We start from the raw sequence: 27,701 nt of genomic DNA on the forward strand, positions 1-27,701 counted from the left end.
AAGTTAATAACTGTGGGATCGAGGTTGTGAGTAGATAGTTTTCACTGTAATGCTCTTTCACCTTGTCTGTTTATAAAGTTTTTCATAATTTAAGTTGGGAAAAAAAGTCTGGCTATGCCTATTTTAGAGTGTGCTGACTAAAAAGAGACTCAACCAAAATCACTAGCATAAAATTTTAGGGACAGAAGGAACCTGACAGAGCTCATCTTTCACCTCTTCTCTTTTTAACGACTAGGGAAGTGAACATATTTAATAGTGAAAAGCTATTTAAAATATAGTGTAATGAATATTTCCATTAAGTTTTATCCTTTTGATCTCACAATTTTGATAGGATTGGAAAAAATTAAAATGCAAAGCATCTAAATATTTTACTAATTTTTAAAAATGTTTAACGATTTAATAAGTTAGTAATATTGATAGATAGTCATGAAGTATAAATACAAGTGACTAGTGTATTTGACCCATATTATAAGTGAAAGTCAAGAAGAGAAAGATCCAAGACTTTACCCGGACAGTCAGTGAGACAGGCAGACTTGAGGTTAGCTGGCACAACTCCAAAGAAGGAAAGGCAAAAACATATTAAAATTTAGGAAAAGAGGTGATGTGATAATTTTATCAAGTACCTCTATTTTATTTATACCAAGCAGGCAACACCTGCTATAGTAAATAACCCTGGGAAGGTGGGTCCAACATGAAGGGACCGAAGCACATCTCAACAGTCATTACCCAGGTATTTCCAATGACAACTTCATGACCTGATAAATGTGCTCTGGCTGGACCAGTGTAGTGCGTATCTGTGCCCAGCATGCAGTGTGCCTACCTGGAGGCCCAGAGCAGAGGCAGGAGGCCAGGGGCATGGGTCTGGAAGTTATCAATAACGCAAAGACCCCATGTTCGTGGTTTCCATCCTCCTGCCAAGCCCCTGTGCAAACCACCCTCAATCCCAAACATCCTCCCTGCACCCACCAAAGTGGTGACTGCAGGTCACCAAGAAGATCTACCTTCATCAGCCCTAATGCTCCAAAAAATGGGCTCAAAAGAATGAGAAACAAAGATATAATATTTAGAATTGTTTGTTTACCACAATATCTATCCCCCAGATAGTGTAAAGTTCTCCAGATATTGTCCCTGTTCTGCATCTGAGAAACTGCCCATAGGCACCTCCTGAAATTGGGAGCAAAAAATGAATCTGAGGGCTTGCAGAGCTGCTCCAAAGAGTTTTTTACTCCTTGAACATTTTGCTGCCTGGCCCTGGACAGCAGGAACCAACTCTTTGAAAGTGCTGAAATAAATACACCGTCAGATCTGGGAACTGATAAAAACCTTTAATGAACCATTCTCATCTTACATGTACGTGTTTCTTAATGCTCTTGATTCTAAGTAAAATACATTCCAACAAATTAGATTTTAAACCATTCATATACAACATAAATTGAATATCCAATTATATTACTGTCATTCTTATTAATTGATATGAATCTTTATTAACACATACTAACTTATAGATTTATTTAATTAATATAGTAGTGCTCTAAATAAAAATTCCTGGAAAGATATGAATTAATATAATACGTTGAGGAAAACCTCTAAGTATTGTTTCAAGTCACGCTGGTTACTTTGTAAAATTATGTTCTTTAGGTACTAAACACTGTAACACCCCCAGCAAATTTGCGACAATTGAATTTTGACACTCTTAAATGCTGGATTTAGCTCTGTTACATAATGCGATTTGTTTGAGTTTTAGAGCTGCACGTTAGCGATCACTAGGAAGATTGAATCAGATGGAGTAATGCGGGTCATGGAAACTGTTTGGGGTGTTACACTTAAAGTAATGCCAGCAAAACTTCCACAGTGACCCTTACCTCCAGGTGGCTGGGAACCCAGCAGCCTATTGTACGAGGTTCTGCTCAGAGGCTGAATGAACGCTGACCCCACTGAATGTGGCATTAGTGAGCTAGGATCTCACTCTCCCAGCTCCTCGCTTTGAGTTTTCCCAGTTACGACATGAATCAAATTACGGGTACCTCTGCTGGGTTTCCTGTGAAATAACAGATCTTACTGTAACCAAATATTACCATCTCGGAAACACTTTATGCAACTAGCCGGGACTCTTCATTCTCAGGCCGACAGAGAAAAGCTTCTTTGTTTTGAGATTGAACACCTGGAACACGTTATCCAGGGGGGCCTCCCCAGGCCCACACCGGAGAGGGGGCTCCCGGGACCCAATCACATCCCTCCCTGCGGGAGGGCCAGCCCGCCCAGAGCTTCCTCCTGGCTCCGCTTGGCCCAATTTCATCAGACTTTTCAGTTGGCAAATGGGAGAGGGAGCCCTGCCTCTATATGGAAGGATGACTTTGGTAAGGACAGCAGAGCCCAAAGGTCACAGGCCTCAAGACAGAGGAGAGAGGGCTAAGCAGTCCAAGATGGGAGGCTTGGAACCTACCCTCCCACCCCCAGACTGCTCTTGCCCTCCTGAAGCAATTACCAAACAAGAATGCTGGCTGTGTCTCCGGGAGAGCAGGCCGCCATTTGGCATGGGATCAATCAGCGAGGCATCTGTGGACGGCTTCCCTTGGAAACCAGTGAAGCCCTGTATTTCCACCTTGGCTTCAAAACATTCACTTTCCGGAAGAAAATTTTGCATCGCCTCTTTTGTCTTTCCACCATGGCTGATCCAACAATCACAGGAAGAAGTCCAACTGGGAACAGTTTGGAGCCATGAGTCAAGACTGGTGCCCCAGGGGTCAGAATGTGGACAAGTGACCAGTCCCTTCTTTTGAGGGGAGAACAGGACCACTACTCAGTGTGGAGGACGAGGGGCCACCCTAACGCAAATGTCCACGCAAACATCAATGTAACTTTTGAAGATAATATCTCATCTTCATTCCCTTCATATTGTCTTATCGTAATAAAATATAAGGTCCTTGCTGGAAGGGACCACCTCACCTTGGGGGCCCCTCATTCACCATGCCTCGATGGGCTGTGTAGAGGGCACCCCGTATTACTAGAAATAGTCCTCTCAAACCCTCCAGGGAGATGCAGGTCCTGAGTCAGAAATGGGGTCAGACCTGACATAGTACTTTCCCAACATGTTCCCAGGAGATGAGGGGGCTGCTGGTCCAGGCCACCCTGAGTTAAAAAGGGGTGTCTTAATGACAGTTATTTGCCTTGAAACAGGTGATCTCCCACATTCAGTGAAATTCCCATCTTAACTCTATCCAAGACAGTAGTATACACATAGCCTCCCCACCCCCACCAAATAGTAGCCGTGTGTAATTGTGCCCACATGCTGATTCCTATGTCGTTAGTTCAGCCACTTACATATGCCATCAGGAACAAATCTAAGCAAGTCTCAGCCACCTAACTCACAACAATTTAGATAAGGATTTGGGAAAACAAAGCTGAGAAATGTACGCTTTTTTACAGAACCATGGGAATGGCACTACCATTGAGCTATTACTAGTTTTTGATCATTTTAACTAAATTTTGATAAAACATTAACTTTTGCTAAATACGCAGATGGGTTTTGAGAAGGACAGAAAACCAGTCAAAGCCACTCTTAAGACTCTGTCCTTTGCACAAAAGTGATTGGGCGTCTACACCTGGTTGACCCTTTAAAAAATGTGTTCTTTTACTTAGTCACTGTTGATAAAGGGCTCTATCAATTTGCAGAATATTTCCTTTAAATGGTAGGGATACTATTAATTATTTCCTGCCTGGTGTTCTGTTTCAAGAGACCTGGTGTGTTTTTGCTCATCTAAGCTGATGTCTCTGGCAAGATGCAATTAGGCTGCTTGGCTGGTTTTAAAGCAAGTTTAATTTACTTGATTAAAAGTACACCTATGTTCAGCATATAATAAAATATACAGATTTTGTTTTCCAGTGTTACCACATCGATCTTCCTTGCTTTCTTAGTTTTCATTGTAGTGTCTGATATCACAGAGGTCGGCAGCAGAATGGCATGGAAATACTTCTGATGGGGCCCCTTCTCTGGGGTTGTAAGCATAACATGTATTTTACAAGAACAATGAGAAATCAGGTAGGGATCCCTTTTTGCCATCCTTGCCGGAGAAATGATCCCTATGTCAGAAGTGGGGATGGTGGGTCGGTGGCTGTGATGTAAAGTCCTCACCTCCTCTCCCTGGGATTTTCTTCAAGTTCCTTCACACAGTCCATTCACACAAACCAAAAGACTTCTCGAAGGAAAAGGAAACATTGACCAGAACTCATTACACAATGTTTCTAATTTAGTGTTTATTTATGGGTGCATTTATATCTTTTACAGGAAATTATCTGACATACTATTTTGACCACAATGTGCACATTCCTTAAGCAAATACATGATTAGGTATTTTAAAATATAGGACATTATCTATCTATAGCTCACACCCACACATTTATTTTTATTTCTCCAAAAAATTAAAACTGCTCTCTCTTGGTCTTTTCTTTGGTTTCCTGTTAAAATATATCATTAGGCAGATTTTTAATGTACCTAATAGTCCTGAGGTGACTCAGTGGCAGTCTTTTTGAAGCTTCACAAATATTAGTAGGTAACCTGTTCTCTTCTTTTTTCCCCAAGTTCAATAGCTCGGCTATTCATTTCCTGTTTCCAATAGCCAAGGTAATTAGACCATAATGAGAGCTCTCTGCTTGGAAGATGACATCTGAAAGGTGAAACTATTTGCTGCACAAGCCTCAGCACAGAGGGGAGGGGGGCAGGGACTGCCTCCTCCGAGGGAGAAAGTTCTGCAACTGTCATGTCATTTTCCCCATGATTCTTCTTCCCAGGAAGACTCTCAAGTCTGAGAGGTAAAGTGACGTGTGTAATGTTTTCTCTGATGGAGTGGTCAGTTCTTCATTGTTAAGGAAACACCTCTAAAAAGTCCAGAAAGAGCCAGGACGTACAAGAAATCTGTCTACCACTTGAACTGTTTTCTTTCTAGACACAGCACAGTAAAGTGTAAACATCTTAAAAGTCTATCTGGATGAACAGTTCACCTGTCTGGATACTTGTGCAACCACCACTAAGGTAAAGAACTAGAACATTTCCCACCCCCAAAGGCTCTCGGCCCCTGCCTGTGAGCAACCCACCCAAAGGAGCCCCCATCCCGATTTCTATCCCCAGAATGGCTTTGTCTGTCCCTGGACTTCATATAAATGGAGCCATGAAGTCTTTACCCTTTCTGTCTGGCTTCTGTGTTTCAAGGTCATGTGTCAGATCTCTCCACCTTGCTCCAGATGGGTTGGGCCTCCTGCAGTGTAGTCTTCCTTTCTGTGGACACACCACACTTTATCCCTTCTACCCTTTATGGGCATTTGGGTGTGTCCAGGTTCTTAGGAAGAAAGCTGCTCTGAACATTCTTGTCCACATCTCTGAGTGAACGTAAACACTTGTTTTCCTTGTAGGAGTGGAAATGCCCGGGCATCAGAGATTGTGCCAAAACGCTTTCCACGGAGGTTGCATCAAGCATCCCTGCCATCAGTAGTCCCTTGAGCACTTTTTGAATGGTAACAGAGTTGCAATCTCACCACTGAAAGCTAAGTCTCAATTATTCCTCAGAGGGAGGACACTGAGACTCAGCAACAAAAGAGGTAGGAAAAATCATTTAAAAAATGAAAACTACTTCCCAGGGAAGGAGCTGACCCTGGCCAAGCAGACTCTGGCCGGTTCACCCAGGGCCTCTCTGGTGACCTTTTCCCACCCACGCTAGTCAGAGAGTGAGGGCCAGTGGGGCCGGCCAGGCAGTTCATATGCAGGCAGGGCTTTTGGCCCCGCCAAGGCTCTGCCCGGACAAGCAAGGCTTTCTTGGGGTCAGACTGCCTCTAGCCAGCCTGGGTCACAGCCTGAAAGGGCCAAGAGATACTTGTGTGATTTGCCCACTTGAGCCAAGAAGTCAGCCGAGCCTTTTTGATTTGGGTCAAATTCTATATGTTCTATTTTTCCAGGAATCATCCTAATTATTGATCAAAAAATAAATAGTGGGACTGTATAAGGAAACCTGCCACTCTCATGCCCAGCAATTCCCCAACCCACAATGGCCCTGCTGCCCTCTGGGGACAGGCACGTTAACCTCCCCACTTGCATGCCGACCCTCAGAGAGCCCCAGTTTGTCTTTGGGCTCTGGGCTCTAAGGCCAGAACCCTGGGGGAGGTGGGAACCCAAAACACTACCCCCAAGTGATTCTAGAAATAAAGGAGATGGAGGTTGATAGGAGACCACTGTCCTCACTGGCAACGTTTCTGAACAACCATGCACAATGTCATCTTTAAATTTTAATATTCCTTCTGCTCCTTCTCCAAACTGAGAACCCTGCACTGACAGGACCTGTGTAGATTGTCAAAGGGTGGAGCCTCCAGGTCAAGGCCAGGGGCCCACCTCGTGCCCCTCCTCCATTGCACCATTTGCCAACTTCCTACTGGTTTCCTCTCAGAGATTCTGCTCCTTCCCTCGTCCCTCGTGGGGTTGGTTGAAATCTCTGCTGGGAGTTTCCCATGTGCCAGGATGTTCGGGAAGCCCTTGGCCTCAAAGGGTTGGGTGCACAGTGGTTTGCCATTTTGCTGTAGCACAAAGTTGAACCCCAGGCCCTGGGAAACTTACGTGCTTATTATATACTTAGGTAGGGAGGGAGCCCAGTTGTCTGCTCACCTTCTGCACAAAGGGCTGTCTCAGTCCGCCTGGTCAGAGACCCCTGACCCCCACAGGTCATATCTGCCAGTGACAGAACAGAGCCCAGGTAAGCCAGAGAACCGGTTAGGGTGACTTCAAGGACTTAAGTGCCTCCCTTCTTTCTCTCTCCTTGTCCATTTTCACCAGGAAACTGTTCTGAAAGATGTGCCCTCCTTTCCTCTTACCATTCTCCCAGCTGAAGAGGTCCAGGGACAGATGGAGGGGGCCTGGCTTACAACCGGAAAGGGCTGAGCTGGGGCCATGCGAACTGCAGGTTAAGCCCAGGACTCTGACAGTAGCTCGGGAGTTCATGCAGGTGTGGTGGTGTTTAGATATGATACTAGATTCTTGGACACTCCTTCCTGCAAGAGGTACAGTCTGATTCCTCTCCACTTAATGTGGGCTGTACTTAACACCTCCATTCTCATGAAGAGAAGAAAGGAGAAGTGATGGATGGGACTCCAAGACTAGGTCCTAAAAGGCGCTCTAGCCTTTTACCCTATTTGTTGTCTCTCTGTCTCTGCCTCTCTCTCTCAGATTGCTAGCTTTGGGGAAAACCCGCTGCCATGCCAAGAGTACTCCTGAGCAGCCCAGGGGAGAGCCCCACATGCTAAGGAGCTGAGGCCTCCCACCAACAGCCATATGAGTGTGCTATCTTGGCAGCAGACCCTCCAACCCCAGTTAAGCCCTCAAATGATGGCATCCATAGCCAACATCTTAACTGCAACCTCAAAAGAGACCCTGAGCCAGAATCACCCAGCTAGGTTGCTCCCAGATTCCTGAACAAGAAAATAAATACTGATGTTTGAAGCCACTAAGTTTTGGGGTAATTTGGTACCTAGCAATAGAAAACAATGACACTTTTAAGCACTACAAACCAAACACTTCTGCTTCTATCTTCTAGAAACATGACAGAAGGACATATCTCCCCTCCTTGGAAGTTAGATATGTATATGCAACTTTCTTTGACTATGAAATATGAGCAAAACTGATGGGTTCACCTGTGTGAGGACCCTTCAAGAGCCAAGGCACTGTCACCATCTCTCCCTCCACCGAACCAATGGTCAGTGTTGCTGATAACAAGCTTAGGGCTTCATCAGCTTAGGGCTCAGGGAAGGGGTGTTATAGCACAGTTTACCCACTATGGACATACAGCAGCAGAATAAATAAATCTTTGTGGATTTTAAGCATCTGCATTCCGGGTGTTTGTTACTACAGCATGACTGGAAGTATACTTACTAACAGAAGAACACACAGGAATCCTTCATGGCTCCACTCCCATCTCTTCCTGCTCTTTGGGCCAGGAAAAGCCAACACCTCCGTTGAGGTCGGTGGGTTTGTACCTTTAATGTAGGATCCCTGCTGTCTACCCAGGAAACGGCATTCCCTCATGTCTGAGCATGTCAGGGTTCAGGAGTGGGCCGGGCAGCTGGGCCCTGTCACAGTGGCTTCTGTTGTTTAGAACCACTGGATGGAAAAAGCCACGTGTGAGTTAAAAGAGTTTAAGGTGTTAACCGGCCATGTGATCCAGTTCTGAAAGTCACAAAGTCAACACTGATTGATCCTTTGCTTTCTTTTCCAGAAACATAGAGAATTTGGGGGAAATTACTGTCTGGCCACCCAGAAAACAAAGGCCAGTTAGGATTTGTTTTCTTTTCTTTTCTTCTCAGATCAATCCCTAGTTCCCCAAGGATCCGGTGTGGTTTTGAGCTTCCTCTGAGCCTGTTCTGCTCTTCTCCACACACCCCTGCCTGTCCCTTCCCAGGCCCCCCAGCCATCCTTCTCTCCTTCCCCGAGTCCTTGGGCTCCAGCCTCCTTGTTTGGAAGTGTTAGGAAGTTGCTGGAGTGAGAAATGAGCCTGTGAAAGCTCGTTGTCCTAATTACACTTCAACAAGGAGAGTGACAAGACTCGACAGGGAGGAAACGGGTGCCACCAGGGTCTCAGCCTGAGCCCAGGTCAGGGAGGCCTTTGTCCTGCAGAACAAAAGCGGCTGTTTGCATGTGTTAAACCCCATCAAACTTCATCAGACCCAGGTGCAAAAACCCACATCCCAAATGCCATCCCTCCTTATGGCACCTTCCAGAGCAGCTACTGGGTCCCAGCCATCAGCCCTAATCAGGACAGGGCCCCACATCAAAGCCGCTCTCCCTCCACAGACAGCTTCTGCTCTAAGATGCATTGTTGCTGCGACCTCCTGCGCTCAGCCCTTTCCTGATGAATTAGGGCACAGAGGCCCCCATGGCATGGCTGGTCCCTGCTAGTGGTGTTGTTAATGAGGTAGGAAGGGCGGGTTGTTCCTAGCCTGGGACTAACGTAATCACATAAAGCTGTTGCTTTGGAACAAACCAAGCTGCCCCAGAGTCAATATCCCTGGAAGCAACGCAGAGCAAAGCTTCCTGGGAAGGCACAATGCTGTTCATTGTCTCGGTCACTTCCGGTGCCCCTCGCAGTGATGAAGCATCTACTCAGAAGCCACAGCCCTATGCAAAGGCTGCTTGCATATGCTTAGCTGTGGTTTCCAGAAGCCCTGTGAGAAGCAGTTTCCGTCTGCTGCCATTGTTTCCAGACTGGCCAAGCCACTGCGGAGGAGAAGCCAGGCCCAGGGAGACTGTCTTCCCAGTCCTGGGAAAAGGCTGGGCTTGCAACACAAGACCCTAGTGCCTCATGGCATCTCATGGCATCTCAGAGAGAGCTTGACGCACCCCAGTATCTGGGCAGAGGCCAGGGTGGTGCAAAGCCCAGTAAGAGTCTCCTGTGAGGCCAGGTCCCTGCATAAACACAGAGTGTGCACTCTCTAGCAAGTCCTCAGAACGTTGCTGGGCCCCTGAAGGGCTCTGGGCAGCCATCTGGGCCTTACTTGCCCAGCCACTTCTTTCTGACCATCCCTCAGTCCCAGGGTGTGGGTGGTTTTTCAGAAGTGGCTGAGACTGGGAGGAAGTTCACTTCATACCTGCTAGATGCTCCCACATTTAACTCTAACCCTCCTCCTACTTGTTCGAAAGAACTGAGCAGGGCAGCAGGTGGGCTGAGAGCACCCCGAGGTGGGCAGAGGAGGGCCTGGGGCAAGTGTGGAGTCAGGGTGAAGTGAGAAAGGGAGGAACCTGGATGGGGTGTGGGTGCTGGTCTGTGCTGAGCACTGGGTAGGAGGCGAGGTATCCCAGTGGGAGCTATGGCTCCCCACCTTCCTAGCTGTGTATTTGGGGGATTCTGCTGCATTCACTGGGTCACTAAAGGACTCTGAAATTCCACTGAGATTCCAGGGTGATCAAGACATACCCTCTCTTACCAGCCAGGGAGATCGATGTATGAGCAACCAAATATGACCCAAGGCAGAGGTCACTGAGGGCTGTTTCCAGGGTTCAAAGGTGGCCTGAGCAAGAAGCAAAGAGGAAGGCTGGTGCACGAGGACACCTGCCCTTGCGTGGGCCTCACAGAGGACTGGGATTCCTCAGAGAGGGAATGGAGCCTGATGAGCTGAAGGCTTTGCTAAAGCATTGCTTGTAAAAGGGACAACACTCATCCCCTTCCCAGCCCTGCGCGAGCCTGTCTCTCCACATCACTGGCATCCCTGGAAAACTGACTTTTCTAATCCATAGCCAGCCCACCATGTCCTGCCACCCCCTGTTTTGCAGTCTGGGGCTTGAGGCGGGCACTCAGCAAACGCTGGGTGAGCCTGATGAAGCCATTCTGCGGGGCCCCCAGAAACCAAAAGGGCCCACTTAAGCGGGTCTCTCTTGGACACTGGCAAGAGTGAAATCACTCCATAGGTATTTTGTCGTGTGTTTCTTTTTAACTATATCTATAAAAAAAAAAAAAGGGTGGATGTACAGACCCAACCCAAGAATACCTTGGCTCAGGCTCAACTAGATGAAACTTTAAAAAATGATTTAATGTTCTGTTAGACTGTTGCATATTACAGCAGTGCAATGCCTTCTAAGAGATGAGAATCAGATCCTGATGGTGATGACTTGGGCACGTTTAAAGAGTTAGAGGTCACTTTTCAAAGGAGCAGCAATAAACATTTTGCCCAATATGCACAGCAGCCAGGACCGCTAGTGCAAACATGGAAATACCCTTTGGTTCCCAGATGATGATGTCACCACCTACTACCTCCATTCCAGAGCTGCACATTTTCAAACAACAGCTCTGTAAGGGACAGGCGGCTCACGGGAGAGGGGAATATTTGACGCTGTGTCAGTTGGTGCAGCAAGACTCCAATCACCTAGTTACAAAGTCACATTGCTTCCCAATAAACACGAGTTTCTGATGGCTCTCCAGCCAAGGCTGGTAGGGCGCGAGTGTATGTGTGGAATACGTTGCATCTTGAGCTGTGCAGCTGTACAGAGGCATTCATGGGGAATTATTGGGCACTCGAGCCACAGCAGATGTGATGGAAATCAAGCCAGGGGCGCTGGGATGCAGCAGGATAACGGACACAGGAGCTGAGAAGCCTCACAAGGTAGTGGAAACCTAGAAAATGAAGACATTCCCACCAGTTCCAGAAAATGGAGCTAACTTAAAATGCAGTTCCTTTCCTTGAAGTGGGCTTGGCAAGCCCAGTTGGAAGGTAAAAGGAAAAAAACATCAACATGTTTTACATTTGTCTGGGCTTCATATCTAGCTGAGTTCCTTCCAGACCCCCTCACATGCTGAATTGATGTGTGGGATCAGAACAAAAGGAATTTTGAGTACTCCTTCTATAGGGCCCAGAGCTAATAAGGCTATAATTTTAAAGTATCGTTTCAGGCATTTATGATATGAAATCAGCAAACAGGTAGCAGAATGCTGGGTCCTCTCAGAAGTTATTTGAAGTCTCATGGCTGTAGCCTTTCTGGCCACTATTGTAGAGGGTCACCTGTGCTCCTCAGAGGCCACCTCAGCCCAGAAGAGAGAAAAAGAGGTGTGCTTCCCTTGATTCTAGAGTTTCTCTCTCTCATTCATGTTACAGAGCCTCAGGTCTCAACCCCCTCATCATACCAGTCTGTTCTGCAAAGACTGGAAATCCACTCATACCCAAATGTGAACAGCAACCCTGGCTTTTCTCAGGATGGGTGGGGAGGCTAGTGTTTTCACAGGTCTTAAGCTAAAATAAGCTCCTGTTAAGCAGATGAGGGAATTATATTTAGGAACAAAAGGTCCATACTGGACTCCCATGAGTTTCTTGAAGGCTTCATGAGATTTCTTACCTCTGGGCTTTATGCATAGATTGGTTCTTTCCATCTGCAGTGCTTTTTGCCTAATTGATTCATATTTCCTTTCTGCTTGAACATGTCACTTCCCCAGGATGGCTTTCTGTAATTAGGAATAGTCCCTGTGGCAGAGGCTGCTAGTTGCCTACCTGTACCTATTCCCCATTATTCATGACTGACAGACCCCTATATAGTTGGGGGCAGCAATGGGCCCAGAAAGAAAATTACATTTGCCAGGTTTACAGTTATCTGTGGCCAAGGAGATGTAAACAGAAGATGATAGGAGGATGGGGTGGTTCGGCAAAAGTTCTTCAAAAGATGGAAAATTAAATCAGGAGGAAGGCTTTCTTGTTTGCCTTTCCCCTTGGGAATGTAGGCATGATGGCTGGAGCTCCAGCAGCTATCTTGGGACTGACTTGAGGATGGAATTTACAAGCTAAGATGACTGAGCAGAAGGAAAGACAGAAGCGGTCAGGTTCTCTGATGACTGAGTGTGGAACTGCCTTACCAAATCTTGACTTCCCCTCTCTTTAATTCTTTCATATGAAAGTAAACCTCTACCTTCTTTAAGTCACTGCGGTTTCCAGTCTCTGTCACTAGCAGCTGAACTAAATCTAAGCCCACCCCTTTCTGCTCTTCTCTGTACCACTTCACACTTATAAGTTCTCATTCTAAGCCTGCCTTCTCCCCAGACTGCAAGAGTTATGAGATCAGGGTTATATCTCTTCTTTTCACCTCTGGAACCTTAGTACTTAGCTTGGAGTCTGGCACATAACAACAGCCCTGTAAATGTTTGTTGAACAAGAGGCCCTGAAATATGGCTCTGCTTAAGGATGGGCACAGTTGGAGCCCCTTCCTATGCAGTTAATCAAAATTTTGGGATATTGGGAGCTAAGGTCTATAAGAAGTCAATGTTTAAAATAATTAGGGCTCAAAAGAGGGAAAAACAATTATATTTATTTGTTATAAATAAATGGCTATTTTTGAACACCTGCTGTATGCCAGGCCCTATAACGTGGCTTAACAGGAAATCTTTCCAATCCTCATGATGGCTATTGTGCAGACAGCTGGCATTCCTTAGTTTAGGATATGCCCCAAGTCTTGTGATCTATTGCTGCATAACAAACTGCCCCAAAACTCAGTGACTTAAAACAATAGGCATTTTATTATCTCTCATGATCCTGAGTGTTGTCTGGGGCTCAGCTAGAAAGTGCTTCTTGGTCTTGTTTGGTGTCTGTCGTGGAGCAGCAGTCAGGTGGCACCGGGGCTGGTGGTCTAAGATGGTGTTGGAGCTGGTCAGCTGAGATGACACTGGGGCTGGTCATCTAAGAAGGGACCTGGGGGTGCTCATCCAAGATGGTGTTGGGGCTGATTATTCAGAGGGGCAACTAGGGCTGGTCATACAAAACAGTGCTGGGGCTCGATATCCAAGATGGTACCAGGGTTGGTCATACAAGATGGTGCTAGAGCTGGTGGTCCAAGATGGTTTCAGTCATCTGGCTGGGAGGTGGGCTTTGTTGGGACCCTGGGACAGATGGGCTTGTATCTTCCTGGAATTTCACAGCATCCCTCTCTGTATGCGGCCTCTCCATATGGTCTCTCTGAAGGATATCTGGACTTCTTACACAGTGGATCAGGCCCCCGAAAGTGCAGAGGAGGAAGCTCTCAGACCTTCTTAGGGGTCAGGCCCAGAACCAGCCCAGCATCGCTCCGCACATTCTGTAGTTAAGGGAGTGTCAGGACCAGCCCAGAGTTAGCATGGGAAGGGACTGCTCAGGTGTGAATGCCAGGAGGCTCGGTTCGTGGGAGCCATCTCTGGGGACCAGCTGCCACCACCACACGAGAAGGCATGATGATTTGTATTTTGTAGGTGAGGAGGCTGAAGCTGAGAGAGGCAAAGGGGTTTGCCCAAGCCCCATGTGACTGGGACTGGGAATGGAACCAAGGGCAACCCGCTTCCTCGGCCTGCTCTCTCCCTCTTCCTTACTCAGCCTCTCGCACAAAGGGATGTCCCTGAGGGGACATGATGAGGCCAGAACTCTCCTCTAAGTGCTTCTTGTCAAGGGCTGCATGCGTGGCCCTGATGACGGCCCTCTCATCCATGTGGTTTAGATCTGTCCTTCACAGCAGCGAGGGGCCCTGCAGAAAAGGTCACCAAGATGAAGCGTGACTTGGTAGGAGACCGACACACAGAGGGCCAAGGACCTCCCCACACCCCTTACTCGCAGCCACTGGTTCCTTCCATTCACTCCAACCCATTCTTTTAAGATTTCTGCCTGTTCATCATTACTGCAGATTAAAACATATTCCCACATGACCTTACCTACCTCACCCTCTCCCTCCTCAGCCAGGAATTTCCCAACTGAGTCTCTGCAGGTGCAACAGGAACCAGGGGCCTCGAGGGGTGAGTGCTCAGGACGTGGGAGATGGAAGCAGGATTCCAGGGCCCGGAAGGAGGTTCTGAAATAAGTCCCCACAGAGCTTGAGAGGTCCCTTCGTCCACCCCACACCTATTTTGCCCAAATGTGTTTTTTTGGATGCACAGTTCCCAGGGAAGAACAGGCCGGCCCCCTGGCCTCAAAGCTCAGCCTTCAGGGTAGGGCAGGAGAAAGAATGTAATCAGAGTTATGGCTTAATGAAGTGAACCGTGATAACCATAAACAGACAGTTTAGGATTTGGTTTGTTTTTTTGTACAAGGCAGTACCTTTCAGCAGCAACTGGTGTGAGGGTCAAACTTAAACATTTTCATGTCACAGACAAAAAAAACAGTAATGCCATTGTTACACTACTCTTCCACCTTAAAATGGAATTGGTTTTGTGGGTTGGGAAAGTTACCAAAAATAAGTTCCTTCAATCACAATGTTTAGCTCAAAGGAAGTTGCTAGATTATTCAAAAGATGAGAGAGGGCAGTAGGTAAGAGCTCTTATAGACAGTGGTATGCCAGACCACCTACACTCAAGCATTTTTTATATTTAATGCATGTAATAGACAACAAATTCGGCACAACTGGAGGAGAAAAAGTAAGTTTGTCTATTAGTCCCTAACTACAAGGTAGAGCCAAAGTGGAATATGTAAAAGGTCATACCTGCAGGTTGTGTTTTAAGAAAAGTAATAATCAGAAAGTGTTCTCCCTCTTGAGAACCAACACCCCACATACAGTATGCCCAGTACTGCTGTGCCAGGCGGGCTGGCAGCACAGCTTCCAGTTCAGGATGGAGGGAGACAGGTTGGGGGTGTGGGCAGCTCTCTCTCCCTCTCCTTTGGAAGGGGGCTTTGCTCTAAGTGGGCAGACTTTATTTTGTGGCCTCACACACAGGCTAGTACCTAGTAATAGCCCAAGTCAGGCCTATTTTGGCACTTTCAGAGTTTGTAGCCCTTTGGGACACCCTGAGGAGCTGTTCGTCTTTAAGCACACACTAGACACACTTTAGGTGGGAGACGTGAGGGGCCAAGAAACATGGCAGATACGAAGGGTGACAGGTGCCTGGACCACACATTGGGCCAGGGCTTGCCAGACCCATGACCCCAGTGTGACCCTTACAGCACTGCCCAGAGGTGAAGCTGGGATTCTGGCACCTTCGGTGCAGTTGAGCCAATTCTGCCAACTATCCTTTCATCAAAACCAGGGGATAGAACAAAGGTCAAAGTGTACCATCTTGCATATAACTGTTTAAAAAAATTTCCTTATACCCAGGAGTATCTCTCGCCTCTGTCTTTCCCTCTCCAGGATAGCATAACACCTTGAATTGAAAATTAATGACTCTACCTGGACATATTTTCCCAACTAAATTATAAACTCTCTCAGAGCAAACACCATGTCCCATTTTTCATACTCATCCTGCCCAGCCCATAAAATGCTTTAACAGATTATGAAGCCCCTTGGCTTCCGAGACATCCACTTCACTCAGGATTGGCCTTTCTACTTCTTTCTACAGAAAGAAGGCCTTTCTACAGCATACAAGCCAATATGCCTGAAGGTCAAGGATTTCCACTTGGTGCAGAAGAAAACACCCTCATCCGGGACTGGGAATCAGGTGGCTCTCTGGAACTGGCTCAGCCGCAACTAACTCTATGACCCTGGACAAGTGCTGGCTCTCTGAGTCCAGAGTTGACCTGCCTGTGAGACAAAGAAATAGGTTTTGGAGATCTCTGCGGTCTCTACTGGGTTGATAACATAAGCTAACCACTGATAATGTTATTTCATCTATTAATGTTGTAGGAATGGTGGGAAAACAAGCAGAACTTGTTTTTATTACTCCAACCCAAGGCCTCATTTTAATTTGTTCTAGAAAGGACATTAGTCCTGATACATTTGCTGCAGACCAACTAATAAAATATCCAACTCATGGCTGACAAATGTGCCAAATATATTAACAGCCATTTGCATTTTAAATATTTTGGGACCACTTGCAAGATCTGGAACCAAGCTGTCCTGGACCAGTGACGCCACCAGGTGGCTGGTGCAGGGGTCTCTGCACATTAGGTGCTAGAAGAAAGAGTCCAGGCAATATAAACTACAAAGTGGGAAGGTTTGGTGAGTGTGTAAGGACAGTAGTAGACAGGACACTGTGGTAGGCTAGTTGGGGAGGCCTTTCTGACAAGGCAGCACTTGAGCTGAAACTTTCATGACAGAAGAGGTCACAAAAGAGCATTCCCCCACAGACATAAGTGCATTTGCAAAGGCCCTGAGGTAGAAATGAGATGACTGTGTTTTTGGAAGACAAAGACACTCTTCATAGCCAGTGCCTGGCGAGCAGGCAGCATGGCACAGATGTGGTGCAGAGGTGGAAGGTAGATCAGGCGAGGCCCTGCAGGTTTCTGGGAGCTGACTCAGAGTGGGAGGGGTTTGGGATTCTGAAAGGGCAGTGACAGGGTACTACTTCACTGTCTTTTACATTCCCCATACTCCAGTCAGTTCCACTTTACACAGGATTTCACTCTATGCCAGCCTTTGTTCAGGGATCTCAGAAAAATTTATCACCCCTTAATCAACCTTCCTTTCCATCTCATTGTGAGCAAAACCACCCTGACCTTGGTCAATGAATGCACTGCTGTGTTAGGGGACTCCTTGTTGAGGAGATGAAGGTGGCCACACACCCAGCCTGACCAGGCACCCTCACCTGTAGAGGCCATTTCCAGAACAGTCCAGCACCTTGGCACCAGGCCATCCCCTTAGCTGTATGCTGCTAAACTGACCCATTTTACAGAGTAGGAAGGAAGCTGAAGCTTAGAGACATGCCCCCAGTCACACAGCCAACCACTGCTGGAGCCAGGATGACTGAGACCAGTGATTTCACTTCCTAAGTCCGTAACATAATGTGGAAGTAATGCACTGACTCAGCACTTAGTGACTTTTTTTTTGGTTCATCCACTATGTTGGCCACTTGACTAGGCAATAGTGGAGACACTAGACAGTGTTCCTGCCTTCACGGAGCTCAGTCTGGTAAAGAAGGCCAATATCAACATCTTACTACACAGACGGACAGTGACTGCAATGGGGTATGGGGGGACTCGATAATATGGGTGAAAGTGGCAACCACATTGTTTTTCACATTGCCTAGAGCCAATGTTCTTACAAAGAAGCCTGAGACTTGGTGCCATCTCCATGCTCGGGTTCCCACTACCAGTTTCAACTGTCCACTGCCCACACTTGCCCCTTTGATGTCACTGCTTCAGCCATTCTGGGCAAATACCTGTTGTGTCCTGCTGCCGAGGGGGTGGGGGCTTCATGTTCCAAAGTGGCCTCTTGGCCTTAGTAGTATCAATCCCAGCTCCACCAATGGCATGGGGCCTAGCCCCACAAATGCCCTAAAACTCCCTCCCACCTTCTCTGAATCTATAAACCTGCCTTCTGCAAGCTCTAGAACTGAAGGTAAATATAAAGAGTGATTTTTATTTCATATAATGAAAATATAACCTCTTATTCATAATATTGCCCTGGTGTTTCTGGGCTTTGGTCTTATACAACTGTAGTAATTACAATTCTGCAAAGCCATTTCCTTGGGGGTGGTAGCTATAAGGAGCCTCTGAAGAGTGGATGCAGTTGACTCTTGGCTGGGATGGGCACTGGACCTTCCCTGGGCTCACGGTGAAGCATAAAGTCATCTCCACCTGAAAAGAAACAGAACTAGAAAGAGGACTCATTTCAGCCATCCTGACAAGGTGAGCTTCACGTTAGGCGATTTGGAGAGTGCCTTTCATGAGAGGCCAGGTATTGGCCAAACCAGAGACCAGAGATGCTGATGTTTCTAATCTAGAAAGGACATTTCTCAGATACTTGTTAATAGTGAAGAATCCTGAACCCACCTCAGATGTATGAATTGAATCCACACATTAACAAGGTCCCAGGTGATTTCTGTGCTTGATACAGGGTGAGAAGGCTGGTTTCTAGGGCTTTGCTGTATGCTGTGCCCATGGCAGACATAGCTAATCAATAATCGCACTGATAATGAGTTGAGATCCTTCCTTGCACAGTGCTGCAAGTGCCCTACTAATGCCTGAGAGTCAGCCTGTGAAAGAAAGCTTACAGTTGGCATGGACTAGAAAAATTGGGAAGATTCAGCCCTAACAGAAGGCTAATGAAACAGGAGAAAGAGAAAAAAGTCAGGGCAAAGTCAGGCTTTCAGAAGCCCCCAACCAAAAAAGATTTCTAGAAGGAGCCCAGGAAGTGTCTGCAATGTTGGGGATAGTATTTCAGGGGCTGTGGACCTCGAGTCAGGCAGAGAAGGGTCTCTGTCCCCTGGGGTCTGGAGCCACTGAAAGCTGCTTGTGGCATCAGTCAGAGAGAAAATGAAGAAGGTTCTAGAAGCGCTGACAAGCTTTCACCTACTGGGAGTTTCTTGGCCAGGGCTGAAGGACTGGGGTCCATCTTCCTAGCAGAAAAGTCTCAGGTGGAATAAATGGAGCATCTGCTATACCAGGCAGAGACTGGCCTTGTCACTTTGGGGACCTCAGTTAGGTTTCTCAGCCTATGATGAGGGTGGTCCCAACATCCCCTTCTGGCAGATGAGAAAACTGCAGCTAAGGGAGTTTAAATAATGAGGCTGCTAATAAATGCCTTACTGGGAATCCTAACCAGTCTGTCCACCTGTGAGGCTGAACTCCTAAGCTCACAATACTCATCTTTTGGTATTAAAGTATCTGTTTCCTGCAGTCTCTTGGCAAATTTCCATGAGAGGGTCCTTGGTGGTCTTGCCTGTGCGAGGGGCAGGAAGAGATGTGGATCAGGAGCTGCCCCGTGGGAGTGATGCCTGGGAGCTGAGGACAGGCAGAACAGGGCTCTAGCATGGTGCTTCCTGTCAGATCAGTTATGGGTTGGGCATCACCAGTGATGTCTTCCTGTCTGTTTTACTGCAAGTATACTTGGCATGTCATACCTGCTCTTTTGTTTATCCCTCCCACCCCCCTTGCTGGGCAGGAATCACTACTCCCATTTTCAGAAGAGGAAGTTGAGGTCCGCAAAGCTCAGGTGCCAGGTCCAACCAAGTGTTCACTGGGCGGAGACTCACATCCACACATGTCTGGTCTCAAAGCTAGGACCTCGTTTTAGGCTCATTTAAGAAGTCAGAGGGCTTTTGTGGGCTAGCCTGCATGCTAACCTCCAGGTTTAGCGTTGTGTCCATGATACAATTGAGGTTTTAGGCACTCTAATGTCAATAAGCTTTTGCAATACCGTTTATTTATAAGTTGAGGAATTCCTGTTTCTCACAGTGAAAAAACTTTAGAAGCAACTTCCTACTTAACTTGGTCCCATGACATCTAGTGGCCAGCCAGAAGAGTGCGGTGCAATCACTGGGCATGCTAGCAGGTGCGAACACTGGTACTTCCAAGATACAAGATGGGCTGAAATTCATAGTGACTGCAGTGTGCATGGAATGTATGCATTGTACATTTAACTCATGTAAAGTCTATAATTCTGGTTTTTGTTCCTAATATTTATTCTTATTTACTCTCTGGTGGAAAATATACCGTATCCAATCCATTGTCTTTTAATAAACTATGTTTGAATATAATATAATAAAATTAATATATTATAAAATACAAATAATATATATAATATAGTCCAAACTCGATACCTGCAGATATATTCAATAAGGAGAAGAATTATGAATTTGAAAATGCTGCAGGTTAGCAATTAATCTATTCACCTGGGGGTGGAGCAGATGTTTTAGGATCACCAGAATGTTGTATCAAAAAAACACTAGATGAAAAATATACATAAATAGGCTTCACATCTGTTACAGATAAATATATGATAAGATAGATGGGCTTCATAAAGACTTTCTGATTACAGAGTAAGCTTAAAAGCACTGCTTGAGTGACTTTCACCCCACAAATGCACAACTGCAAGAGGACCCGCAGGCTATCTCATGAGAACACAGATTTTAACAGCCTCTCCGCTTCCCACCCCATCTCCACCCCAGGATTCAAATAATGGCAAAAATCCAAAGGAAGATTCTTTGGTAATCGATGGTCCTTTACAGGGAGTCCCAGCCCAAAGGCAGGAGGAAAATCTTGTCACTGTGGGGCTAGGATAGATGAGCTCAAGAGTGATTCGCCAAATGAACACACTCAAAGTAGTTTTCAAACATTTTGGGTTTGGCAAACCGCATCTTGCTAAGCCCCCTTTCCCAACATTTTTATACCCATGTGAATTTCAAGAGAAATTTAATATGCATGTTTCTGATTGAGTTAGGCTTAACTCAGCACAATTGTTTGAGAGCCACTTTGTGTCCAAAAATCTTCCAGAACCCTTTTTATAAGCCCCTTAAAGGACTTTCCTTCTAACCAGGAAGTGCCTTTTGTCCAAGTGAATTGAACTCAAACTCCCAAATAATTCAAATTTGGTTCAAAACTCAGAATCCCTGAATTTTGAAGAGGGTTGTAAAGTTTGCAAACAACTTCATGTCACTGAGAAAGTCTGGTGGCAGTACTGAGAGGGCTGGAGTGTTCTGAGTGAGATGCAATGATTATATGTAGTGGTGTTTTGTATTCTTTAAAACCAAAAGTCTGACTTCTTGCTGCTTGATCGAGTGCTGGCCTGGCCAAGCAGCTTCCAGATCTGGGTGGCCCAGAGACCTGTGTAGTCCCACCAGCTCTCTGAGGAATGTTGGTACCTTCCTCAGTAGGCTAGCAGGTTCAGCCCCAAAAGCTAACACCCATGGCCACCAGAGAATGGCGGGTTACCTGCACAGCCCTCTGAAGGCCTTTGTACCAAAAGGATTGTCTTCTCTGGGTAGGAACTCACCATCCAGTTTAGGCAATTTAAGCTGTGTATGAACCAATGAGCTAGCTTCATTTATTCCAACCCAGGATTCATTTTGTCTTTGCTTTTTAATTTACCATAAATCTGAGCACAGAATATTCAGAGAATTTGATTAAAGCCCAAAAAAAAAAAAAACCAGAGATGATGATAAGGAGTTTTTTTTTTAATGTTCTGCTTTTTGTATACAAAGGGAGCATTTTGTTTTTCTAATCATGGTGATGGGACGAGGTTTAAATAGTCAGCTGTACCACTTAGGATTAGGTTCAATCACATAACAGAAAGCCCAAATAGTAAGCTTAAATAAGACACGGATTTTCCCTTTGCTCCCATGAAAGAAATCCAAGAAAGGAAATCCAGGGCAGACAGCCTGATTCCAGGGTCATCAGGAAACTTGGCTCTCCTTATGTAAAAATTTATTTATCATGTAGTTTTCATTGTCAGAATTACTTTATGGTCACTAGATGGCTGCTGGAGCCCCAGCCCTCATGTCCATATTCCAGGCTGCAGAAAGAAAGAAGAGCCTGTTGCTACCTCAGCCCTCATGTAAAGATCCTCTCTGAACACTCAAACCAAAGACTTGGCCTATATCTCATTAACCCATCCTGGCTGCAAGAGAGCCTGGAAAATGTTTTATCAATGCACACCGCTACCCTCAATGATGTGCCGTTCCACTGGCAAGAAAGAAGATAAGAACTGGGTGGCCAGCCAGCGGTCTCTACCTTACCTGCCATGTTCTCTCCTGGCCTTGTCACATTTCTTAATCACTAGAGGGTTGCTCATGGAAGGTGGACCTGGGGGGAAGTTCCAGCTGCCATGAACTGTCAGGCTGCGTGTGTGTGAGGCTCAATCAAGACCTGACCCACAAATACTTTGATGTATCTTCTTTGCTTTTACATACTTAGTTCTCTGCTTCTATCTGATCTAAAACTGATATACCCCAGACCAATACTGTGTGTGGAAGATCTTCCCTCAGGGCCAGAAATGCCCAGCAGGGCTGAAAAGAAAGTGGCTGAAAGATGTGGTGCTAGGGCCCCTTCTCCGCTGTGGCTGTGTGTCAGCTGGCTGCTCTTCCTCAGGCCCGGTGCTCCTCCCTCTGGTAAGTAATCACTGATGAAAACTAGCAGGAAGCTCATTGTGTAATTCCCTGAGGAGAGAATGACATAGTAGCCTGGACCGTACGTGTACGTGAGGGGTCTTAAGTTACAGTGAGTGAGTGCAAAAGGGAAGTAGTTCCCTATTCAAGTCAGATTAGGGCAACACTGACCGACTCACATGGAATGTGGAATCCACTCCATGGACACCAGTGGGGAGGTGTCACAGTAAAGTTAACCTTCTCTCACCTCAGGGACACTTCAGCCCATTTTATAGCCAAGACAACTGAGGTGAGGTCATGTTTGCTGAGCCACTGAAGAACCTCACTGTTTCCTTACTTCAGAGAATGACCTTCACCCGAGAAGCCTGGGTCTCCACCACAGGGTTCCACACATCCATGTCCCAGAGCTTGGCCTTGACTCCCAGTTGCTGGGTGAGGCGTGCAGGAGGCCACCAGCTCTGGGGACCCTGGGGGCCCTCAGAAGGCTTCTGGGCACCCCCAGTGAGGCTTAAATATCAGACTTGGAATAAAGAAAAACAAAACAGAGGCTCCATTATCATCATCATTATTATTAAGGACATTTGCTACAGAACTCAACTTTTTCCAAAATGTTTATACACTTAAAATGGAATTAGGTTGAGCTTGGGGATGGTAGCATCTAACGTCAATTTTATCTTAAATACATGCTTATTTTCATGGAATGTTCACTGAACGAACAAGCCTCCGACAGGAAACGTCCTGGATTCAGACAATCTGACATGCCATGAACCAAGTAACATGTAACAGCAGAGCCACAGAGCTGAATACAAAATAAAAATATTATTTTTACAATGAAATTAGCAGAGTAACTGTTGACCAGGGAAGCTTCCCCAAACCAGAGAGAAGCTGGGGAACTTGCCACTTCCCAGAAGAAAAGCCTTAGCAGGTCTCCAGAAAGAACAGGAAAATAAGGAACTGGCATGTATACAGAACTTTATGGTTTATAAAGCACTCTTTCATACCATTTTCTTGCTTGAGCTTCCCCAAACGCTGTAAATTGAGATTATTTTGCAGAAAAAGAAACCGAAGCTCAGAGTGATGAAGTGTCCAACCCAAGAGAACACAGCTGGAATCCAGGTGAGGGATGTGGTCAGGAGGGGCAGGGCCTCGAGTGCCTGAATGTTCAGGTAATCGCCCTGCCACCCGGACACCCACTGGCTAACGGCCCTTCCTCCTGGTCACCATCTCAGAGGCAGGACCTCAGGGTTTGATTCCTATGAAAGGCACAGCCTAGAGGGACTCTGCTATGACTTTGCACCTGTACATTTGCTGTGTTCTCTGCTGTCCCGGTGACATGGGGGACACAGGACCAGGTGCTACCCTTGGTGAAAGAAGGACACAGAGGAAAGGAAGAGAAATCCCTCCTCCATGGCCTGCCCCACCCACCCCACACAGTCTGGCTTTGGTTCCTCCACTGACGGTGATTCTGGGACAAGTATCTGCGTGCCTCTGTTTACTCACCCATAAAATGGGGAGAAGAGTATCTTGCCTTCCTCCCACTGGGTGGCAGGTCAGGGGAGCAGAGGTATTCTGCTGGTCTGGACAAGTCTGGAGCCAGGCCTAACCCCTGACCTGCTCTCTGGGAGACCCCTGCTATGGCCAAGTGTCCCGCTCCTATCCCAGGCTCCCAGTATCACGTGGGTGGGTGTCAACAGGAGAAGCTGCAGGTGAGGCAGTATGCGTCATTGCAACTGGCCCCCAAGGCCAGATGCTGCCAGTCACAAGGGTGTCTTTCTGTGTGAAGTGAGGTGGCCTCCATTCCTGACTTTAAGGTAAGCAAGGTGGCAGCTGTCCACCTTCAAGCAAACAGGCTCACTGTCTCACCCTAAGGGATCAGAGTTCCTAAACCCCCACCCCATTTGCCTCCACCCATCCAGCCAACAGTTACTCAACACAATTTCTTCTACAAATTTTCAGATTTTTTTTTTTAAGCCCTCGCACCAGGGACATAAGTTCAACCATCAAGAATCCCAAAGAAACTCTTGGAATGGAAGTTAAGGTTAGAAAGCTTCTCTACTTACAGTCTCATGGTGCTTGGTATGCCCCACAGACTTGGGTCCCCGGCCCCAGGACAGGGAGGGTCTGCCACCAGACCCTGCAGGCCCTCCTGGGCCCTGGCACCCAGATGCTGGGGGTCTGCATCCAGCCATGGGCCTTGACATGAGACATCCACCCACATCTTTCCAGGAGACCTGTGTGGGTGCCCTGGGCCAGCTAGTCAGGGCAGAGACCCAGGGAACTGGCAGGAACAGCTGAGGAGAGAGGAAATGTTGCTCTGCAACTCATCAGTGTTAATGAACCTAGTGCGGAGGACAGATGCACTGATGTCAGTCAACTGTAACCCATTTAGGGGACCCATTATCCCCTGTCCCTGCCTCACCTGTGTATCCTAACTCATAACAGCACAGGACGTTTTCACCCGGAAGAGCAGGTGATCTGATGAGGGGGTTCCTAAAATCTCAAAAGCTTATTCCATTATCCAGAAGGTCGCCCAGCAGCACTGTAGTGAGGAAAGAAAGAGGGGCCAGCAATGGATGCTGAGATCACAAAAACAAACAGAAAAAGCCTCAGGACAGTAGGACATCCCCTCAGCTCCCATTGCCCATCATTTGCGATTACTCACAGAAGTAACTGGAGAGAAGGGCTGAGCCTGTCTTGAGGATTAAACCACTGCTTTTGTCCTGGAGTTCGTGCCCCACATCATTGTTCTAGGAACCCGAGGGATGACATGCATGAGAAGCTCCTTCCAAGTCTCAGACGGGACCTGGGGCAAGTCCCTGGCGTTGGGGGAGTGTTTCCCAAATGGCTAAACAAGAGGATCCGGGGATCTTCTGCTTCCGTGGGAAGTTATGAGCAATCTACAGACTAAAAGCTTTGACTCTTAAAACGTAAAGCTGCAAAGATCTCCTGTGCTTTCTCTTTTTTTCATTCTTTCAAATTGAGGTATAATGTATGCATTTTAGAAACCATAATTGCATCCCAGGGCCCTGGGCTGGAGAGCGGTGCGAGCCTGTGAAGGTCAGAGGCCCAGCCATGCGGGGACTCCACAGCGCGGTGCAGGAAGGGAGGGCCAAACGTTTTTCCTTCACCTTCTGCCCCTCGGCCTGTGAAGCCCCAGGGCCACGAGGAAATTCCAGGCCGAGTGGGGCTCGGCGGGCGTCTGTCCTGAGAGTGGAGACCCGGCGGCCCGTGTCTAGGCCGAGGCACGTGGGCATCGACGCGGGGCGCTCCGACCCCACACCGGCCTGCAGGGTCCCGGCGGGCGGACGCTCATCCCGGAGCGCGGCGCATGGACAGAAGTTGGGCGAGTGCGCAGAGCGGCAGCGGGCCGGGGGCTGCAGGTGCCGCGCGCGACCTCGCCTGACTTCGGGGAGGCCGCCGGGCGCTGCGGCCCCCGCGTCCCGTCCCCCTGCCCGCGCCCGCTGTCCGGGCCCTGGGACTTCCGGGGCCCCGGCGGCGCTTCGGGGAGCTCCTCCAAGGACAGCCTCGGGGGCGGGGAGCGCACAGCGCGGTGGCCGGGTGGAGGGTGGCCGGGCTCCCGCAGGGGCGGCGGGCGGGGTGGGGTGACGCGGACCCGCGCCCTCCCCTCAAGCCCGCCCTCCCTTCCTCCCGTCCTGCAGCCAATTAGACGGCCCCCTCGGGCGGGAGGCGTGGGGCGCTCCATAAAGCGGCGCGGAGCTGTCACCCCGCGAACAAGCTGTGCACCGCCCTGGCCGGAGCCGGCGCCGCAGACTCGGGCGCCTGGGGCTGGGGAGCGTGGAGGAGCCATGGCCACCGCCAACGGGGCCGTGGAGAACGGGCAGCCGGACAGGAAACAGCCTGCCCTGCCGCGTCCCATCCGCAACCTAGAGGTCAAGTTCACCAAGGTGAGCTGGGCGTCCATCCCACCCGACGGCCTCCCGGCTCCGCGCTGGGCTGCCGGCCCTGGGTGGAGGGGACGAGGGGCCAGTGGGCCAAGAGCCCCGCTGCTCGGCTCCGAGGGCGCCGGGCGCTGCGGACGGCGAGCCCTCAACTGACTTCTCCCGGCGCTCCGATGACCCGAGCTTCTCCGGCGGGGCCCCGCCTTCCCGAAGCCGCGTCCAGCCCAGGGCATCCCGGGAGGGATCTCGCGTACCGCGGGTGTCCATCGCGCGCTCCGAAGGGGCTCTGCAATCGGCGAGCTCAGACGGCCTCTTTAAGCCTCAAAGCCGGGAGAGAGAGGCTGGGCGGCGTCCCTGCGGTGCCAGGCTGCTGCCCCCCCGGGGCCCGACGTGGCCCTGCAGGGCGCACTTTCACGGCCAGCAGGTGTGTAGTGTGTCGCAGGGACCCCGGAGCGGTGGTCTCCGCGCAGACCCTGACGCATGGTTTCGGGGCTGAACTGTTGGACTTTGGGAAGGTCAGAGAGAAACCCTAAGAGCAGGTCTGAGAGCTCAGGCTCCATCAGGAAGATTCCAGAAACACATGCGTGAGCAATGGGGGAAACGTCGGACACCTTCTGTGCTTACCTTGTACTTCGTTTCCCAGTAGAAAGGAGGGAGTAGGAAGATAATCACTGATAAAATTGCCCAGAGGCCCTGGTGTTTACCGACTAAATGGTCTCATATCTGGACCTGGGTTGCCGCGAGCAGCAAGGCCCCATCGCGATGCGTAGTCCTCAGGTTCTCTGCCTTTTCACACTGCCTGGGAAGCTGGGAGCGTCAGCAGAGGAGTGAGATCACCACCCTAGGGCAGAAACAAGATGGCGAGGACTGGAGACCAGGCTGGGAGCCTCACGTCCAGGGGCGTGTCCCGTGGGAGGGCGCCCGAGGCTGTTAGGAAGGCCGTGGGTCGGGGGCTGGGGGCACTTCGGGGGCGCACACAGGCCAAGAGACCTCCTTGGCTTCCATTTCCCCAACTTGGTTTCTTACTTTCTTTTTTTTGCATCTTATCCATAGCCTCCAACGCCAGCTGACACAGCACTTGGAAAATTCCCCATCAATTTTACTTTCAAAAGTAGCAATTATGTTTCTCAAATAGTTTTAATCAAGCCGAGGAAGTTGCAGGCCACTATGTGTGGCCCTTCAGATTTTGGTCTCTTGTCACTTAATGTCGTCTGGGCCTCTGATCACATGACATTTAAATTAACTGTTTCAAAGGGCTCTGTAATCAACAGAGACACTTCACCATAAATGCTGAAGAGTGTTTTTAATAGTTTTCTTAGTAGTATCAGCTTCAGAGCAAAAAGTTCAACACAAATTCTAGAAACAGTGAAAACAGTGCTGAAATTTGTTTAGACCCTAACACCATTGGTGCTCCTCTATTGGTGGTGATCATGTTTTTATTTTTGTTCTTTAGGATTTTTCTAAATGATGTAGAAATTACATGTATTACTGTCCTTTTACTTTTTACCTTTCTGAGTCCTATCAGAGCAATGCAACCACATATGGAAAGTTTACCTCCTTCTCCACAATTCTTTACAGCCCTTTA

At 48.1% G+C, this 27,701-nt stretch overlaps 2 protein-coding genes across 5 annotated transcripts in view; one reads left to right on the plus strand and one right to left on the minus strand.

Moving 5' to 3' along the window:
* Positions 1-12,999: 12,999 nt before the first annotated feature.
* LOC140847240 (uncharacterized) lies at positions 13,000-26,028 on the minus strand. 2 transcript variants are annotated; one of them, XM_073226985.1, is made up of 3 exons: positions 24,880-26,028; positions 24,637-24,756; positions 13,000-13,996 (listed from the first exon to the last, which is right to left on the minus strand). In XM_073226985.1, exon 1 carries the CDS (start codon positions 26,023-26,025, stop codon positions 25,450-25,452), a length of 576 nt encoding a protein of 191 aa, XP_073083086.1. In that variant the 5' UTR covers positions 26,026-26,028; the 3' UTR covers positions 13,000-13,996; positions 24,637-24,756; positions 24,880-25,449. The 2 variants fall into 2 exon arrangements, with proteins under 2 accessions (XP_073083086.1, XP_073083087.1); XM_073226986.1 differs by lacking the exon at positions 24,637-24,756.
* The window catches only part of ALDH1A3 (aldehyde dehydrogenase 1 family member A3), a 37,740-nt gene continuing 36,028 nt past the window's right edge, over positions 25,990-27,701 (plus strand). For all 3 annotated transcript variants that reach the window (XM_073226983.1, XM_037000615.2, XM_073226984.1), the window contains exon 1: positions 25,990-26,122. In XM_073226983.1, coding sequence (XP_073083084.1) covers positions 26,024-26,122 — 99 coding nt within the window. In that variant the 5' untranslated portion in view covers positions 25,990-26,023. The remainder of the gene's footprint in view (positions 26,123-27,701) is intronic.

This window comes from Manis javanica, chromosome 18 (genome assembly GCF_040802235.1).
Source record: "Manis javanica isolate MJ-LG chromosome 18, MJ_LKY, whole genome shotgun sequence".
Lineage (NCBI taxonomy): Eukaryota > Metazoa > Chordata > Mammalia > Pholidota > Manidae > Manis > Manis javanica.